Source organism: Typopeltis vanoorti, chromosome 11, assembly GCF_054136105.1.
Source record: "Typopeltis vanoorti isolate ZY-2024b chromosome 11, IOZ_Tvanoo_1.0, whole genome shotgun sequence".
Lineage (NCBI taxonomy): Eukaryota > Metazoa > Arthropoda > Arachnida > Uropygi > Thelyphonidae > Typopeltis > Typopeltis vanoorti.
The window spans coordinates 103,948,571-103,969,597 of record NC_143559.1 but is presented as its reverse complement, the minus strand read 5'-3'; the positions used below and the strand labels follow the sequence as shown (position 1 = coordinate 103,969,597).

The 21,027-nt window shown below is 34.8% G+C and overlaps 1 protein-coding gene across 1 annotated transcript in view; it reads right to left on the bottom strand.

Moving 5' to 3' along the window:
- The window catches only part of LOC150101893 (citron Rho-interacting kinase-like), a 594,274-nt gene that overhangs the window by 206,217 nt on the left and 367,030 nt on the right, over nucleotides 1-21,027 (bottom strand). Inside the window, exon 24 of the mRNA XM_090400165.1 lies at nucleotides 15,606-15,846. Coding sequence (XP_090256291.1) covers nucleotides 15,606-15,846 — 241 coding nt within the window. The remainder of the gene's footprint in view (nucleotides 1-15,605; nucleotides 15,847-21,027) is intronic.

Here is a 21,027-nt window from a genome sequence, read left to right as displayed (position 1 = left end):
ATGGCGACCTTGCTACGATCGAGTTAACTCGATTGAAGTTTATTTGACTTGGGTTTCTGTCCTTGTATGACATCTAAAGAGAAAAATTTGAACTGGTGCAACTAATCATATTAAGCACCTCCGTAGCGCAATTGGAAGAATGATGGTACATTGCGCCCTTCAATCGGAAAAGGCCTAAGTTCGATTCTCGTCGTGACGGGAGGAATCTATATATGTGGACTTTTTCAATCGAAGGTGGGTTATCCGATCTTATACGGAGGTAGCAGGATTTTTCATTCCACATACGGACAAATCGGTCCTTCAGAACACATGCAATTTACAGACAAAAAATACTAGTTGTGGTGGAGGGGTAGATGGCATGAATTGTGTACTTCAGATGAAGATCCTGGTAATTCCACATAAATTAATGTGTGTAATTTGCTTAATCAAGTGGACACCCCTTGATTATGCAAATTTTATAAAACAATATTATTGCCAATTTTGTGAGTGAACAAGTGTATATCAAGAATGTATGATGCTGTCCAGACTTCTTACTTCAGTAAGAATTTTAATTGATTTTATTTATAAATTTTTTGCAAAATTAATTCAGCACATGGGACAATGTCAGTAGAATATAAAATCAGCAGTTAAAGGGTTAAGGAGTGTTCAGGCTATTATGACAGAACTACATGATTAAGTGTACACTATTATTTATCACCTATCAACAATTTTCTCCAAATTAGTCTATCACTTGTCAGCACTGAAATATTGTCATATTTCATTTCAGGGAAGAAAATCCAGTTGTTGGAAAATTTGGATTAGGCAGAAGAAATGAAAGAGGCGAGAGATTGATACAATTCTGCGTACAAAACAACTTATGCATAATGAATACTTTCTTTCAACATCCAAAGCGCAGACTATATACTAGGTACAAGAGAAGGAATTTTGAATTTGAAAACATTATGTGAAAGAAGCCTTGATAACCAGAAAAGCATATATCTTTGTATTATTGATTACACCAGTGGTTCTCAAACTTTTTGAAGTCGGGGCGCATTTAAAATCCTACAAATAATTGTAGGCGCACTATATAAAAATTTCTGAGAAATGTTATAATAATTAAGTCAAATATTACAGAAAAAAAATAATGTGATAAAAAAAATAAATTGAAACATACCTTAAGTTTATTCATTCTTGTGTTTATGAGAAACATGAGCCTGATGTGGCCTAGCGATTGCTTCATTGTTTGGGCATATATTTGAAAGGCAAGCTCATTTCCTCGTCAATACATTGAAGAGTTCCTCTCTTTTTACACTTAATTGTGGTGAGGGTAGAAAATCCTAATTCACATAAATATGATGTTGAAACTTGTAGTAAATTGTTCAAAGCTTTTTTAGATATTGACACACATTCTTCTTTTATAGAAATCCAAAAGGGTTCAAGAGACAATTCCTTATGTTTAATCATCAATCCACGATCAGTGGATATAGCTACCAGTTCTTCTTCTTCTGTTAATGTTAAACCAAAATCACTTGAAGTTTCCATAAATGGGTTTCTAATCCAATCGTCTTGTTCAGTGTTAAGTGATAGAAAATAAGAACTCAAATTTTCTTCTAAACTTGTTAAATGTTCAACTATTATTGGAAGTGTTTCATTTATGCAAGTTTTACTTACCAATGGAAACATTTCCAAATTACCTACAACAGCTTTTCTTTTCCAAATCTGTAGTTTTCTCTGAAATGCTTTCATTTTGTCAGTGGATGTGAGAATATTTTCTTCTTTCCCTTGCATGCTAGTATTCAAAATATTGAGCTGCTAAAATATATGCCAAATACTGTAACCTGGCAATCCAAAATTTGCACCGAAGGAGGTTACAAAAAAGTAATTGTTTCATCTCTTCAAAAAACGCAAGAAGTTCTTGGTCGTAGCTCGTGTACACGGGTAAGTACTTTCCCCCTTGACAGCCACCTCACCCCAGTGTAAAAGCAGCCATCTGTGTTGTGAATCCATATCGATACAAAGCTTTTCGAATAAATGCGATTTGACAGGTCTTGTTTTAATAAAGTTTACCATCTGAACAACTTGATCTAAAACTTCTCTTAATTTTTCTCCCAATGTTTTTGCCATCAAGGCCTCCCTATGAAGAAAGCAGTGAGGTACGATAACATTCTCATTTTGTTCTACACACGACTTCCATGTTAACTGCCATTTATCAAGATAGCTATTCAAAATGTTAAAAACGTCCTCACCTTTTGTAGACACTTAATTCTTTGCAAAAAAGAAACTGATTTACTATTTAATCTTCATTAATAAAATGGACGAATGCTAAGAGTTGTGCCTTGTTGGTAATGTCTGTTGACTCGCCAATTTGCAATGCAAAATTTGAATATTGAAGTTTAATACTGCATACATTTTTCTCGATATCAGAAGACATTTCTATAATACACCTGTGAACTGTATCATTGGACAGAGGAATCTTGCTTATTTTCATTGCTGCTTCATTTCCTAGCATTGTCATGACCATTTTTTTGCATGCAGGCAAAATAAGTGGCTCACCTAAAGTATGATCTTTCATATTTTTTGCTATCAGTTCTAAGACTTGATAAGAAGCGATTTGAGCTTTATCAGAAACAGTCATTATACTTTTAAAAGAATTTGCTGCTTTTGTTTGCTGTTCAGACAATCTCTTGAAAAAACTTACAGACTTATCTTGTAAATTAGAGTGTACAGTTTTAAAATGTTTACTCAATTTACTAGGAAGCAATGATTCATTTCTATTTTACATACACATACTAAACATAGCAGCAAAGGATGATCTTCACTTCCAGTCCAAGTGAAACCAAAGCTTAAATAACTTTCATTATATTTGCAAGTAGGCGGCGATTTTGCTTTCTTACTTGCACTTAACTTTTGTTCACTTCCAGAATCTGATTCTTCAATATCACGCTTATTTTTAAGAAATCTATCCATTTTATTTGGGTGTATTTATCTGAAAATAAGTAATATGCACATAACATCTACTTCCAATACTTTTAAAATAAGCAATATACACAACAAGAATAAACCATATTCTTGTTCTCTTTGAAAGAAAAACCGCTGTTAATTAACATAATGATGTGTTGACAAAAAAAGCAATATATCCGTAATGAAAAGGTATAATAGAGTAACTATATTTATTTTTATATCTGGACACATATTTCTCTGGAATACCACAGGGCGCACCTGGAAATCTTCTAGGAAGCACCAGTGAGGCCTGGCTCACCCTTTGAGAACCACTAGATTACACCAAAGCATTTGATTCAATAGATCACAAGAAATGAATACATATCCTACAGAATAACAGGTTAAAAGGAAAAGATCTACGTATAATTACAAATATATACAGGAATCAAATAGCCTCAATAAGATATAAAAAGGCATATTCTGACAACTTTAAAATCAAAAAAAGGAGTAAGACAAGGACGTGTCTTATCACCCTTAATGTAAAATATATATAGTGAGCAAGTTTTTAAAAACATTTCAGAATTGAAGGGTGTAAAAGTCGGGGGTAGGAACTTCAACAACTTCAGGTATGCAGATGACACAGTCCTTATAGCTGAATCTTCAGATTCAGCTATAAGTACTGTTAGGTGCACCCGGATAGCAAACAGACGAGGATTGGCTGGCAATTTGAGATTTAGCCGACCAAATCATATTCATATTGGCTTAAACCAAAATTTCAAATGATGGTACAACATGACAGAATTTCATGCAGTGCTTGGTTAAACAAGGACCCCATTGTTTTCGACAGTGAACCAGGGTGGACAGCGAAAAGTCAGCTACTGGAACAAATCTGAAAACACACCCTAACTCAACATCACCACAGTTAAAGATTTGTACTATCAACATAAGAAGCCTGAATGGGAAAGAAATGGAGCTAGTTCAGGAATTAGATGAGTACCAAATCGACATAATGGGGTGACTGAAACAAAAAAAGACAAAAACTCTGACATCTTTCTGAGCAATAAATACAAAATGTTATATTCAGGCAATGAATTCAAGAAAAAGAAGGAGTAGCCATAGTATTCAAAACAAAATACAAGGCAAATCTTGAATGGCAGGCAGTCTCAAGTAGAGTGATGTGGGCAGATATGAGAATGTGGAACTGGACAATAATACTTATTTGTGCATATGGCCTCACAGAAGGTTCTACTAAGGTAGAAGTGGAGGAATTTTTTGAGGCTTTAAAGAAAACAACTGACATAATGAAAAAATGAAAAACGAAAAGTTGGTCCTTGTTGGAGATCTAAATAGCAGAGTAGGAAATGATTGTCAGACATACAAAAATATTTCGGGGAAAATTTGGAGAAAAGAGCAAAGTTAATAATAATGGCAAATACCTGTTGGATTTCTGGTCAGGACATGGACTGGTTATTACTAACACAATGTTCCAACATAAAAATGTGCACAAATTCACATGGAGAGAAGGGGCAAGGAATAAGAAAAGTCTCATTGACTATGTTATTGTTGATAGTGATGTTTTCCCCACTGGAGCAGAACAACAGGGTGTGCAGAGGATTTGAAATTCAAAGTGATCACCATTTGGTCTTGAGCAGGAGAAAATTGAATTTCATATCGAAAAGAAGAACATGAAAGAAAGTTTTACATGTTCTTAAAATTTTTAAGAAAAGTAAGAACATGTAAGAGAATAAAAGTTGAGTAGCTCTCAGATGTGAACTGTAGACTAAAATACACAAAGATTATTGAAGAAAAAATGAAAGAATTTGAAAATAAAAACCAAACCTTTGAGATTCAGTGGCAAGCCCTGAAGAAAACACTTATTCAGCCAGAGGCATGTGGTAAGGTTGAGGTTGTGTGCAATGATAGAAAAATCAGAACTCCATAGTGGACAAAGGAAGTTAGAGAGGCAGTGAAGTAAAAGAAGAAAGCATATCAAAACTGCCTCACAAATAAGTCAGCTTGTGCTCTTAGAGAATACAGAGACAAATGTAAGAAAGATATACACTGCGTAAAACTGGCTAAACAAAAGTCACGAGAGGACTTTGGCAAGAACATTGAAAATAAATATCAAGAATGTGGCAACATATTCTGTAAAAGGAATTAGAGTTGATAAAGGTGACATGAAAACAGGAGAAAAAGATATCCTTAAAGTATGGAGTAATTACTTTGAAAAACTGCTAAATGAAACAAGAGTAATGACAGCACAGTGGTTAAAAAACACTGACCAGGCATGCAGGCAGGAATACATATACATACCAGAAATGGAGGTATAAAAGTCATACATAGCTGAACTGCATAGTTAAGAAGGCCTGGACAGAGGGATGAATTCCAGATGATTGGAGTAGAGCTCTCATAGTACCCACATATAAAGAGGGAAATAAAACTGAAAGTGAGAATTACAGAGGCATTTCATTACTGAATGTTCCTGGTAAGATATATGCAAGTATACTTGAGAAACGGTTGAAGAGGATTGTGGAAGAAAAGCTTGGTGAAGAACAAGCTGGATTCAGGTCAAATAGAGGCTGTCAGGATCAGATTTTCACTTTATGACAGATAGTTGAGAAATCATGGGAATATAACAAAGATCTGTATTTAAGTTTTGTAGATCTGGAAAAGGCATATGCCAAGAGAGAAGATATTCCAAACGCTACAGTTATATGGTGTTAATGGGGCATTATATCAAGCAATACTTAGTCTCTATTTGAGTTGTAAGTCAGCAGTTAGAATTGAAGGAAGTATAGGAAGGTGGTCTAATGTTAAATCTGGTGTCAGACAAGGATGTACATTATCCCCTCTTTTATTCATTATCTATATGGATCACATTATGAAGGAAAATCCTATTAAACCTGACATCAAAATTGGAGATGTTAATCTCAGCTCTTTATGCAGATGATGTTATACTTCTGTTGGATTCTGAATGAAGAGAAATGGAAATTGTTAATATATTATTCAGAGTCCAACATAATCTACCATTCCCTGAGCAACATTTGTTTTTTTTTTAAAATTAATAGTCTCATGCTCATAATTTGCTATTTATGTAATTTCTTCAAGTTATGTTAATCAATATTTATTTATTTATATATGTTTGGGATAAATTACAGTTATGAAAAGCTGTGTATTAAAATATCATTAATTTTGTGAATTTAATTTCTTTAATATAATGTTAGAAACTGTAATATATGTAATTTTGATATATCCAGAAGATTCTTTGTTGTATCACTTGATTGGTTGCTATGAGAAATTATGTTATTTTTAGTTAGCGCGTATTTGCTCTATACTATGCACAAGGCGAAGTTGATGTGAGCTAAACTGGGGAGAACCAGTGTTTGGCAGAAAAAAGGAAGGAGTAGATACAAAAACGTGAGTAAAAACAGAATCGAGTAGGGAAATATAGAGAATGGTAGCTGGAGACTGGAGGGGAATTTTGACGTGCCAAAAAACAGTATTTAAAGGACCGGGGGAAATCACTTGGTATTTTAACTTACCTTTTTTCTGAGTTGGAATTTTACCAAAACTTCCTAACGCCTAGCAGCGAAATAGTGCAAGAATAATAGGTTAATACATATAAGAATAAGTAGATAACTTAAACCAAGTGCATACAGATTATATTCTCCTGAGTCTACATATCAGTCGCGGAATTGGAAGACTTTTTTTTTTTTAAGTTTGTGTTACTACATAGTAAAAGTCAGCAAGGACTTAAAAATTGTTGTTCGATCTACTTATGATGTATTGAAGCTATATCCTGGTAAGATTACCTTTACTATACTTAGCGAGAAGTATCGAAAATTAATTCCTCCGAAAGGAAATCGTTCCTAGTTGCAGTATTCAGCGAGTCAAGATTTAATATGTGATGTGCTAAGACTTTTCCCTCTTCAAATGATAAATGCTATGTTATTGAATTAAGTGTTCATTAACTGAATGAGAATACTGTGAAGCCTACACATTGTGATTTAGGAATCTCAAACTTACATGAACTAAAATTGATTAACTGAGCCTAGAGAATTACAAATTGAATGTCTGAATTCAATTTGTAATTCTCTAGGCTCAGTTAATCAGAAGAATACAACTCATGAAAGTTGGTCATGAGTTGTATTCTTCTGAATACCTTGAACTGATTTGATATTTAAAATTGTTTTGAAATGTAACCTTAATCAGAGTAGAGTTATGATATAAGCTCTTTGTAATAAAAAGGATAAGATCTGTTAAATATAATCTTTAATTATAAAGTTTAAGCTCAGCTGAGTAGTATACTAGTGACTTAATGAGAACTTTATATTCGTTCAATCATAATGTCCCTGTTAGAATATTGTGTTATGATGTAATTTATGTCACTGCATTAAATAATTTTGTTTGAATTGAATCTTGATTTTGCCCGATTTTTTCATTGCACCGCTCATTAAAATAATTCGAATCCTGGCAGGAACCCTATACAATAAAGAGAACCTCTGCCTAAAATCAGCTTTATAATAACCTAGTACAGTTGATGGTTGATTTATCAAAGTTGCTCATGCGATTCAGAACATGGAGTGGCGCAGTATAATGTAAATTTTCTTCATGTTCGGATGATATATCAGCATACAACTAATTGAATACTAACGAGAGAGAGAGCTATAAGACGATAAAACATGATTGAAAAGAAGTTACGATCCAACACTTCTAAATAAATCCGCTACAAGTCTGCAAGATTGCCTGACTAAATTGAATAACTCTTGTAATAGATATGTTATGAAGGTCAGCAATAGCAAGCCAAAGACAATGAAAATAGGTTGAAGCTTTGAAAATATCAACTGCACATTGTGAATGGAGAACCCATAGAACAAGTAAAACATTTCAGCTACTTAGGCACGATTTTTAGCGAAGATGGTAAATTAAATATGCAAATAGACAACAGAATCAACAAAGCTGGTATGATAGGAAGTCAACTGAATAAATTTATATGGAATAAGAGAGAAATTAGCCAAAACACTAAATTAGTTGTATACAAGACAGTGTTCAAACCAATTTTAACTTATGGATGTGGTAGCTGGTTTAGAAGTAAAACACTTGACCAAAGACTAGAGACTGCAGATATGAGAGTCCTGAGAAAGATTAGAGGCATGAGCAGATGGCATCAGTGGCAACATCATATTAAAAATAAGGATATTAGAAAAGAACTTGATATTATCAGCATTCAGGAATGCATTAGTAGAGCTAATCTCAGGTGGTATGGTCACTTAAGGAGAGGAAAGATTAGCAAAACAAGTGTTCTCTGCTAGGTTGGCAGGAAAAAGACCCGAGATAGAGGTGGAGTGATAAAGTAAGAAGTGCCTTAGAAGACAGAAATATAAGACCTGATAATATCAGGGTCTTGACATTTAACAGACTGATTTGGAGGAAAATTGTAGATAGGAAGTTAGTAATGATGTAAATTTTTCATGTAGTACTATACATATCATACCCTTGAGAGTATATATATCAGGAATTTGATGATGATGTTTACAGACAAAGGAAATTCCCTTAAAGAAATAAAAAGAATAGAGATAGCAAGAAAAAACTTTATTGATATGAAAACTGTTAACATCCAGAGACATTAATATAGACACAAGAAAAAGATTAATAAAATATTATATCGGTCAAGCCTTCTCTACAACAGTGAAACTTGGACTCTAAATAAAGCAGAGAAAAAATTATTAGCTTTTGAAATGTGGACCATCAGAAGAATGGTGAAAATAACATGGACAGAGAAAATGAAAAACTAAAATGTTTTAAAGAAAGCAAAAATGAAAAGAAGATTAATGAAAATAATTAAAGAACGAAAACTTAAATATTTTGGACATCTAATTAGACAAGACATTTAGAAATTAATATTAGAAGGGAAACTGGATGGAAAAAGAGGGAGACCCAGGAGAATGTGGTTTGAAGACATTAAGGACTGAACTGGCTTTAATTACCATAAATGTTCCAGAGCAGCAAAAGAAAGAAAAAAGGTTCCGTGACATGGTTGCCAACCTCCTAAGGGTTGAAGAGACTTGAAGAATATTTCATTCTTTTAAGGCATTTCTTACTGAATTGATCAACCTTGGTCTTCCTGTAGGCCTTCTTCCTGTCATCTAACACCTGTTTTGCTAATCTTTCCTCTTCCATTCTATTTAAGAGACCATACCACATTAGATTAGCTTTGCTCACACATTATTATTATTATTATGGGTATCTCCATGGAGTCAGTAGACTCATTGCAGGAGACCCAAACTAGCAAAACAATATCTGTCATTAATAAATTTAGTTTAATCCTTTATCCAAGTGTGTGCAAACAAATTTTGCACCTGAAAGTATCTTCAGGACTGGGGTAAAGTGGTACAACACTGGGCAACTCCTTGCAAAGGTGGAGCAAGCTACCAACACTCCTATCTCAGTATCTCCCATAATGCAAAACACATCTCCTTGTGGATCTGTATAATGTTATGCATTAAGGGAAGGGCCACTACCCAGGCTAGTTTCGACCTTTATTGAGGTCTCTTCAGTGGGAGCTAGGCCCTAAGTGGAGATACCAAGGCAGAAGCATTAGCAAGGTCATCTCCTCCTGTAGGAGCTGCCACACAGTGTGCCACCTTTTTATTCAATTACTCTGGATTTAGAGAAAGATGCTGAAAGTTTATTTTTCACTTGGTCAGACTATAATAAATTTAGTTTAATCCTTTATCCAAGTGTGTGCAAACAAAGTTTGCACCTGAAAGTATCTTCAGGACTGGGGTAAAGTGGTACAACAGCGGGCAACTTCTTGCAAAGGTGGAGCAAGATACCAACACTCCTATCTCAGTATCTCCCATAATGCAAAACACATCTCCTTGCGGATCTGTATAATGTTATGCATTAAGGGAATAATGCTCCCACTGAAGAGACCTCAATAAAGGTCGAAACTAGTCTGGGTAGCAGCCCTTCCCTTAATGCATAACATTATACAGATCTGCAAGGAGATGCGTTTTGCATTATGGGAGATACTGAGATAGGAGTGTTGGTATCTTGCTCCACCTTTGCAAGGAGTTGCCCACTGTTGTACCACTTTACCCCAGTCCTGAAGATACTTTCAGATGCAAACTTTGTTTGCACACACTTGGATAAAGGATTAAACTAAATTTATTATAGTCTGACCAAGTGAAAAATAAACTTTCAATCTCTGTCATATGTCTTCTTGAATTCATTTACAGACGAAGAGCTCACAACTAAGTTAGGCACACAATGAATTCCACTCATTCACCACCCTCCAGGCAAAAAACCTTGTTCTGACACCCTTGTTAACCACACTCCTCTTTAATTTCCAGAGATGACCTCTTGTTCTTCCATCACTATCACACAACTGAAACATTTCCCCTGCATTAATCCTATAAAAACCTTTCAGTAATTTAAATGTTTCTATCATATCCCCTCTTCTCTGCCTATCAACCAACCTCTGCAATCCACAAGCTCTCCCTATCTATCAATGTAGGGAGCATTTTTTACATCACTCACCAACTTGATCACTCTTCTCTGAACCCTCTCCACAGCCTCCTCATTTCCAAGGAATCCAGGTGACCAGACCTGAGCACAGTAATCCACCTGTGGAAGTATCAACGCTTTATCAAGGGGAATAATAACCTCTTTATCTCTGTATGTCAGTGTGTTCCTCAACAACTAAGTAATCCAACAACTTCATCTCCCTATTCTTGAATGCAAACAATGTCAAGTTCCTTCCTAATGCTTTCATTTTTAATATGATTCTACTTGATGTCCTCTCTCCTATCTGTGGTCTCACTCTTTATTCAAGTATTTTATTTCTAACCCAATTCTCATATCCATAACATAAAACTGGTTTGAACACCATCTTGTATATCTATTTCCAGATTTAACTTGCCATTTTCACTAAAATTTTTCAGCTATTTAGCTGAAAAATTTAACCGTTCTATAGGATATCATTCAGAATGCAACTAAAGTTTTCTATGTTCCTACCTATTTTCATAGTAATAGTCTTTTTTATTGTTGATTTTCATGCCAAATTTGTTACAGCTGTTATTCAATTTAATTAGAGAATCCTGGATACTTATGCTGGATGTGTTTAGGAGTACAATGTTGTCTGCATAAAGCAAAGAATTAAGTTTAAAATCTCCAATTCTAATATCAGGTTTAATGCCACTTTCTTTTATAATGTGATCCATAGAGATGAACAAAAGTGAAGATAATGTGCATCCTTGTCCTACACCTCATTTTACATCAAACCATCTTCCTGTATTTCCTTCAATTCTAACTGCTGACTTAAGTAAAAATTATGAATTGCTTTGTATAATGTTTCATTTAACCCACATTTGAAAAGCTTTTTGCTAGGCACTTTGCTGTATGCCTTTTCCAAATCTACAAAACTTAAGTGCAGATCCATGTCATACTCCCATGAGTTAACTATTTGTCATAAAGTGAAAATATGATCCTGACAACCTCTATTTGGCCTGAACCCAGCTTGCTGTTCTAGTTTCTCTTTCCCAATTTTTCTCAGCCTCTTTTCAAGTATGATTGCATAAAGCTCATTGAGACACTTAGTAGAGAAATTCCTCTAATTCTCACGTTCTGCTTTATTCCCTTTTTTAATGATGGTACTATGAGAGTTCTACTCCAATCATCTTGGATTTTGACCTTCTGACCAGGCCCTCTGCATAATTCAGAGGGTATTCTCAGAAGGTCAACAACTGAGAGCCATTTTCAATAAAATCTAAGAGAGACCATAGATAGTTGTGAGAAAAACAGGAGTAAATAGATGGCATCAATGACAGCCTCATATTAAAAATGATATTGGGGAAGTGGTATTGTTGACATTCAGGAGTATGCGAGTAGAGATAACTCAGCTCATTTAAACAGAATGGGAGAGGAAAGACTAACAGAACAGATGTTTTTATCTAGGCTAGAAAAAAAAACAAGTGTGAAACCATGATCTAGGTGGATTAATACTTTAAGGAGTACTTTAGAAGACTGAAATATCATCACTTATTCACATAACAATAGAGAAATATTTACATAACGAAAACTCATGGAGAAAGTCTACTGGATGAACGTGAAACAAGTTGCTCTGTTTTGCGCCAAATGGTAAATGTCAGATGAAGTTTGCTTATGTATTGCCAAAACTGATTTCTTAGTCTTCCTCTGTGTCAAATAGTTAGCCAATACAGAGCAAGATCACTGAAGGTAGGTGAAGATGGATGTCTAAGTTGGTGTCCCAACCAACAGTCGACTTTTTGAATTGTTTCTATTAGGGGTATTTGCTGGCTTTCTAGAAGAATGACAGTATTAGGAATGTGATCTTGCCATATATATCCTAGTACTGTTTGAAGGCATGTTGTCTCAAACCTATTGATGATATTAACTGCTTGTTGAGTATTATGTTCCATGTCTGAGCAGCATATGTAAATATGGCTTGACTGGTGGTTTGGGTATAGATTAATTTTGGTATTTGTGAAGAGTTTGGATTTTGAAATATTAGTTACTTTTATAGAACTGAAGAGCATTGTGCTTTCTTTTCACTACATCTGAGTATCAATGTAGGAACCAATACTGAAAATCATTTACTTCAATATTGTCTTGTATTCTGCTCTTTGCAACTTCAACTTTAGTTTTACTGCTGTTGACTGCAAATCCAATCAGTGCTGCATTGACATTGATTATCTTAGTAGTTTTGGACAATCTGAATGTTAGTTAATCAATGTGACATTATTTGCAAAACAGACTACTTATGTTGGTTGGTCCTGCTGAATTCTTGAGTTATTCAATATCCATTTCCTGTGAGTTTGAATACATAATCAAGGGTAATATTAATAAAACAACATGGTGCCAAAGTGTCTTCCTGATGAACTCCAGTGTAAAGAGGAAAGCTCTCAATCATCTCTCAATTAACCATTATTCTAGCATGATAATTCTAGTACAGTTTTAATATTGCTTTGATTATTTTCAAGCATTTGCTATAATAACTGAGAATTTTGAACATCCTTGGTCTACTGATTGAATTGAAGGCTTTTGAGAAATCTATGAAGTTTAAGATCAAGGGAAGGTTTTATCTCTTACTCCATCTAGCAACCTAAGGCAGTGGAGATGTTCAGCAGTGCTACAGATTTTCAAGAAACCTGCATGAGTTTTGAGTAGAAGAGGTGTTACATATTGTTTAATTCAGTTTAGAAGCTTCCTATTACAGATTTTAGAAACCAAGATATATAAATATGTTATAGAAATTAAGATCTAAGTGGATTAATAGAGTAAAGAGTACCTTAGAAGACTGAAATATAAGATCTAATAATGCTGGAGTCCTAACAGATAAGATTAATTCCAAGGAAAATTATCAATAGGAAGTAAGTGGTGATGTAAATTTCTCATGTAGTACAATCATGAGAACACTCAGCAAAGACAAAATGCTTGAGAACAAGGACAGTTACATGTATGGAGGCAAAAGTGACACTCTTCACAATCTGAAATTACTTCTGGCAAAAAGTAGGGCAGCATACTAAAATTTGTGCCAATCACAACATCAGATCTTTTATAGGTTCTATAGAACTTGATACTTTCAGGAAAACAGTTTTTGTATAAGTTAAGGGATATTGCATCCCATATCGTTTCTTAGCCGAATATAGTAGAAACCATATAAAGTTCGGCTATTCCAAGCGTAAGCAAATACCTGGATACTGCAGCAACTGACCCTTAAGGAAGTGCAAGCTGAGGCAACTCATGTCAAAGGTGGAGCAAGATCCGATCACTATTCTTGATATTTACCCATAATGTGAACTTAGCTCCTAGGAGCTGTATTACTGTTCTACATTATGAGAGAAGGTCACTACCCAGACCAGTTTCAACCTTTATTGAGGTCTCATCAGTGAGTAGTTTTTGTTTTTGTACTTTAAATTGGGATTTGTGTAATAGCTTGCCTTTCTCCAGCTCTTGTGAAATTGGTCTTTATCTAACGTAAGTGTTGCTAGGTCTAGTTTTAGGTTTTCACACCATTGTGTTGTTTTCTTCTGACCAAGTTGGTCCATCCTATCTAAAATACTGGGGGAGGGAGGGGTTTCCCACATTAGCAGTGGATAGTGTAGACACCCGAGTGCCCTTAAACTGTCTCAGGAAGGTGGAAACTTTGTTTATAGGTTGTTGTAATTCCATGTTTTTGGAGTGAGACAAGTCTGTCCATTGTACCTTTGATATAAGATAGGTTAGAAATATGGCTCATGTGTATTTTGATTGGTTTGGAGTCTTTTTTTTTAAGACGTTGGCATTATTTATTAATGGTTGTAGTACTCTGTTATAGTCAGAGGATTAAGGTGAGATAACAGCTGTGTAGAGTGGAGTATTGCCTCCCCGTAATGAGTCCTTGGAGGTGTGTAATTTAAAGACTTTTTGTAATGTTTTTTTTTTTAATCCATTTTGTTCAAATAAGCAGCACTGTTGCTCCAGATGTGCTGATCTTGAAGATGAAATTCGCTCTGTGCTGGAGGCTCAAGTTTTGCAAATTCCAAATGTCTTGGCAGGACAGTAATGCAAAATGATGTGTAGATCTCTCTCACTTTCTCTCTCTCTCTGTGTGTGTGTGTAGAAGGCTTAACACCAGAGGCCCATCCAACTACTTTGTAACGAAAGTATTCGAGAAGGCTAGATCTCCCCCTACCCGAACAGTAAAACTAATTCAGGGCAGATATTGTTGAGTAATTGTGAAAAGCTAGTCTATATGCCATGCAGCCAAATAAGCTGCATCTGGAACAACAAGTCTTCTTACATCAAATAAAAGGGATACAACAAAAATAAGAACCCCTACCAAATTCCTTAAAATAAAAAAAAGGAACCAAACTTCCAAACCAAAGGTGTCAGGTACCAATTCACAGTCTCCACCTTTCTGAAACCACTCAAGGACTACCAGGATCTTCTCTTTCCAGGTGTCCAGCATATCTCATCAATATGGACTCAGTATTTTAGACAGACAGAAAGAATCCCCATGATCAGAAGAAGAGAATACAAAAAGTACATTTGGTATGAACAAATGTACTTTTTGTCCTTGGTTAAGGGCCATTTCATGGAAGAATGCCAGGATACTACAAAAATTCCAATTTAAAGCAGAGTTTGGTCCTAAAACTATTATAGAACTGAAGAGCATTGCGCTTTCTTTTGTAACGAAATTTCAATTTCTTTTCTAATAGTTTCTTAATAGTAAGAGAACTCTGTTACCTGCAACAGAACTGGTGTGATCCTACAAAAATTTTGACACAGCCCTATCTTCCTGCAGCAGTAATCAGATTACCAGAGAGTTCCAACACTGCTTGTCATTATGCATATGATGTGACTGTCCTTATTTTCAATGTCATTTCATTCACATTCTTCACGTGTGTATTTTTAAAAATGGCTCCGATAATATAATGTGAGCTTGAGTTGACAAAACATCACTATGTAAGTTAGTGTAAGTAAGTAAGTAGTATGTAAGTTAGTAAGTCAGTTAGTAAATTATTTTCATTTCAGTTCCACATAGTTTCTGTTTCAGAAACTTCAACGTGAATCAGTGAAACAGCTATAGAAATTTGAATACAGAAAAACGAAAGCTATTTTCCAGAAAATAAAGAAAAAATTTTATGAAAAAGGTTAGCCTTCAAACTTAATATTCTTACCTCTTCTTTAATTTGAAGGAGTTCATAATCCAATAATGAATTTTTTTTTTCTAATGATTTGTTTGTGAGATCTAACATTGTTACTTGTTTCTCTAACTGAGTGACTTGCTTGTCCAATTGAGTTGCTATTTCTTTTTGTTGGAACAGCTTCTCTTCAAGCGCTTTAATCTGTGCATCATATATTGCTTGTTGAGACTCCAGTTCTTCTTTTATCTCTTCGAGCTGTTGTTCACTTTCGACTCTGGAAAATTTTATATTATAACAATAACTATCTCACAATGATTTTTATACATGTGACTAAACTGGTCTGAATTTGGATTTAAATGATTTAAGCTGGATAAAAACTTAGCGATATTATATCCTTTAAAAATCATCTAAGGGGTGCTTAAGGGTCAAAGCTGTATAACTGAAAGGAGACCTCCACATAGCCTTTAAAGGAATGTGGAGAACCGACAAGGGCTTCTGACCTAATGTCCAATCCTCACCTTCTCGTGGTGCACCCTGTTGGGTATCTATTTTGATACTGAATGAACGAGGATGGGCTGGCAATTTGGGATTTAGCCGACCAAATTGTATTCTTATTGGTTAAACCAAAATAAAAAATGATGGTACAACATGACAAAATTTCACGCCGGCTGGGGCGTCGCATGGTTAAACAAGGCCCCCGTTGTTTTCGCCAGGGAACCAGGGCAAACAGCGAAAAGTCAGCTACTGGAACAAATCTGAAAACAAACCCCAACTCAACATCACCAGAGTTAAAGATCGGTACTATCAACATAAGAAGCCTGAATGGCAAAGAAATGGAGCTAGCTGAGGAATTAGATAAGTACCAGATCGACATAATAGTGGTGACTGAAACAAAACAGACAAAAACTAGTGAGATCTTTCTTTTCTGAGCAATAAATACAAAATGTTATATTCAGGCAATAACAATCAAGAAAAAGGAGTAGCCATAGTATTCAACACAAAATTCAAGGCTAATGTTGAATTTTTTCTTGACAATTATTCATAAGACTATTACACTTTTTTATAAAATCTTTATCAAGTAGCTTTATTTTTATCCTCCTACATGTTTTGCCAATCTGTTTCTATTGGCATCCTCAGGGAATACAAATCAGTAAGCACAAAATTAAGGTTACAGACTAGGTTATAACCGATGGTTCTAAATCATACAAAAAATTGGTATTGTGTGTGACAATGTGCGTGTCTCGTTAACGTGATTTATTCGTGATGACTCATGACGTAATTGTTATGAAAGTTCATTTCTTTGATGTTTAATGATCTGATAAAAGTTTTCCAAATTTCTAGTAAAATTAGACCTTGATTCTTGTTTAGGTTTTCAGTTTTACGGATGACTGTAGCTGCTTCTTTAACTACCATTCAAGAAGCAGCTACAGTCATTAGTAAAACTGAAAACCTAAACAAAAAACAACGTCTAATTTTATCAGAAATTTGGAAAACTTTTATCAGATCATTAAATATCAAAGAAATGAACTTTCATAACAATTACGTCATGAGTCATCACGAATAAATCACGTTAACGAGACACGCACATTGTCATGCACAATACCAATTTTTTGTATGATTTAGAACCATCGGTTATAACCTAGTCTGTAACCTTCATTTTGTGCTTACTGATTTGTATTCCCTGAGGATGCCAATAGAAACAGATTGGCGAAACATGTAGGAGGATAAAAATAAAGCTACTTGATAAAGATTTTATAAAAAAGTGTAATAGTCTTATTCGAGGCTAATCTTCTTGAATGGCAGGCAGTCTCAAGAAGAGTGATGTGGGTAGATATGAGAATGGAGAACTGGACAATGAGACTTATTTGTGCCTATGGTCCCACAGAAGGTTCTACTAAGGTAGAAGTGGAGGAATTTTTTGACGCTTTAGAAAAAGCAACTGACACAATGAAAAAGGAAAAGTTAGTCCTTGTTGGGGATCTAAATAGCAGAGTAGGAAATGATTGTGAGACATACAAAAATATTTTGGGAAAATTTGGAGAAAAGAGCAAAGCTAATAATAATGGCAAATATCTGCTGGATTTCTGCTCAGGACATGGACTGGTTATTACTAACACCATATTTCAACATAAAAATGTGCACAAATTCACATGGAGAGAAGAGGCTAGGAATAAGAAAAGTCTCATTGACTATGTTATTGCTGATAGTGATGTTTTCCCCCTGGTGCAGGACACCAGAGTGTACAGAGGATTTGAAATTGGAAGTGATCACTATTTAGTCTTGAGCAGGATAAAATTTAATTTCATATTTAAAAGAATAACGTGTAAGAAAGTTTTAAAGCGAATAAAAGTTGAGCAGCTCTCAGATGTGAACTGTAGACTAAAATACAGAAAGATTATTGAAAAGAAAATGAAAGAGTTTGAGATCAGGAATCAAACCTTGGAGTTTCAGTGGCAAACTTTGAAGAAAACATTGATTGATTCTGCCAGAAAGGCATGTGGTGAGGTTGTGTGCAAGGATAGAAAAATCAGAACTCCCTGGTGGACACAGGAAGTTAAAGAGGCAGTGAAGGAAAAGAAGAAAGCATATCAAAAGTTCCTGGCAAATAAGTCAGCTTTTACTCTTACAGAATACAGAGACAAATGTAAGAAAGCTAAACAGTGTGTAAAACTAGCTAAACAAAAGTCATGGGAGGACTTTTGCAAAAATATAGAAAATAAATATCAAGAAGGTGGCAAAATATTCTGGAGGTTGTTGAAGAAGCTTAGAAATGGAGGAAAGAGTGCTATAAAAGGAGTTAGAGATGATAAAGGTGACATGAAAACAGGAGAAAAAGATATCCTTGAAGTGTGGAGTAATTACTTTAAAAAATTGCTAAATGAAACAAGCAGTGATAGCAGTGGTCAAAAACATTCAACAGGCATACAATCAGGAATATACATATCCATACTTGAAGTAGAAAAAGCCATCAAAGGCTTGAAATGTGGAAAGGCAGCAGAAGTAGATGATAATCTACCAGAAATGCTGAAGTATGGTGTATAAAAGTCTTACAGTGGCTGCACTGCATAGTTCAGAAGGCATGGACATAGGGATGAATTCCCGATGATTGGAGTAGAGCTCTAATAATACCCATATATAAAAAGGGAAATAAAACTGAATGTGAGAATTACAGAGGTATTTCCCTACTGAGTGTTCTTGGCAAGATCTATGCAAGTATACTTGAGAAACGGTTGAGAAGAATTGTGGAAGAAAAGCTTGGTGAAGAACAAGCTGGATTTAGGCCAAATAGAGGCTGTCAGGATCAGATCTTCACTTTACGACAAATAGTCGAGAAAGCATAGGAATATAACAAAGATCTGTATTTAAGTTTTGTTGATTTGGAAAAAGCATATGACAAGGTGCCAAGAGAGAAGCTATTCAATATGCTGCAGTTATATGGTATCAATGGGGCATTATATCAAGCAATACTTAGTCTTTATTTGAGTTGTAAGTTAGCAGTTAGAATTGAAGTACAGGAAGATGGTTTAATGTTAAATCTGGTGTGAGCCAAGGATGTACATTATCCCCTCTGTTATTCATTATCTATATGGATCACATTATGAAGGAAAGTGGTATTAAACATGATATCAAAATTGGAGATGTTAATGTCAGCTCTTTGCTTTATGCGGATGATGTTATACTTCTAAATAAATCTGCTACAAGTCTGCAAGATTCTCTGACTAAATTGAATAGCTGTTGTAATAGATATGGTATGAAGGTCAGCAATAAAAAGACAAAGACAATGAAAATAGGCAGAATCATTGAAAATGTCCACTGTGTTTGTGAATGGAGAACCTGTGGAACAAGTAAAACATTTTAGCTACTTAGGCACGATTTTTACTGAAGATGGTAAATTAAATAAAGAAATAGACAACAAAATCAGCAAAGCTGGTATGGTGGGATGTCAATTGAATAAATTCATATGGAATAAGAGAGAAATTAGTTGGAACACTAAATTAGCTGAATACAAGACAGTGTTCAAACCAGTTTTAACTTATGGATCTGAGAGCTGGGTCAGAAGTAAAACACTTGACCAAAGACTAGAGACCGCAGATATGAGAGTCCTGAGAAAGATTAGAGGCGTGAACAGATGTCATCAATGGCAATATCATATTTAAAATGAGGATATTAGGAAAGAACTTGACATTGTCAGCATCCAGGAATGCGTTAGCAGAGCTAATCTCAGGTGGTATGGTCACTTAAATAGAATGGGAGAGGAAAGATTAGCAAAACAAGTGTTCTCTGCCAGGTTGGCAGGAAAACGACCTAGAGGAAGACCAAGATATAGGTGGATTGATACGGTACAAAGTGCCTTAGACGATAGAAATATAAGATCTGATAATGTTGGAGTCTTGACAAGTAACAGACTGATTTGGAGGAAAATTGTAGATAGGAAGTTAGTAATGATGTAATTTTTTCATGTAGTACTGTCATATCCTGTACACCCCTTGAGGATACATGGCAGGAATTTGATGATGATGAAAATCATCAAAAATATCTTACTTTAAAGCTTAATTAGGTTGATTTGCAGTGAGCAGGATGAACTCTGGGAAAATAGGATTACTTTTCTCCAGAACAATACTCTCTAGGGAGGACTTTCAGTTAGAAACCTAACTGAAACAAATAATAGTATATAGGTTTTAATCTGTAATTGTAAGGATTCAAATATCCTCAGATCTTACACTTAAGTCTTCTAAGGATCCTCTTGACTGCATCAAACCACTTAGATTTTAGTCTTCTATTGAATTTTTTCCTGCCATTTGTCATCAGTGATTTACCATAGTTATTAAATTAAATGTCTGTTTATGTTCCTTTTTTCGGATAGTAAATGCACGTCCTGTTTCACCTATGTAGGGCAATTACAGGTGCAATGAATATGGTATACTCCAGGGTGGCCAGCAGAGGAGATGGATCGATCCTTGGAAAGTTATGTTCTTTAATTTGCAGGAGGTTTAAAGGTGGCATTAAGGTTGTATTTCTGTGGTATTCTGTTTATTTTATCCACCATCCCTGTAATGTATGGAATGGTTACAGTTATTATAATCTAGTTTATTTTTGCAGGCGTAAACTTCTGTGGCTAATTGGTTCAAAAGACATATTTCGGTGATTACATCACATTTTTTTATAACTTAAAGTTTAAACAAGAGAATTAATAAATACAAATCATAACGGTCTGGCTATTCATAAAACTCAAATAACAAAATGCAGATATATAACGTTATTCATGTTGAACAATACTGGACGATGTCACGTGTGCTTTTTCTTGTTCATACAGTCCGAGCTCAGATTGAGGTAGATTTTTTTATTAGAGCTAACCACACTTGATGGAGAATTAAACCTTGATTTTTATTGGGTTGGGTTTTTTAGCATATTAGCAGCTTCTTTAAATTTTCTTATATAACTGTTGTTTTCTATG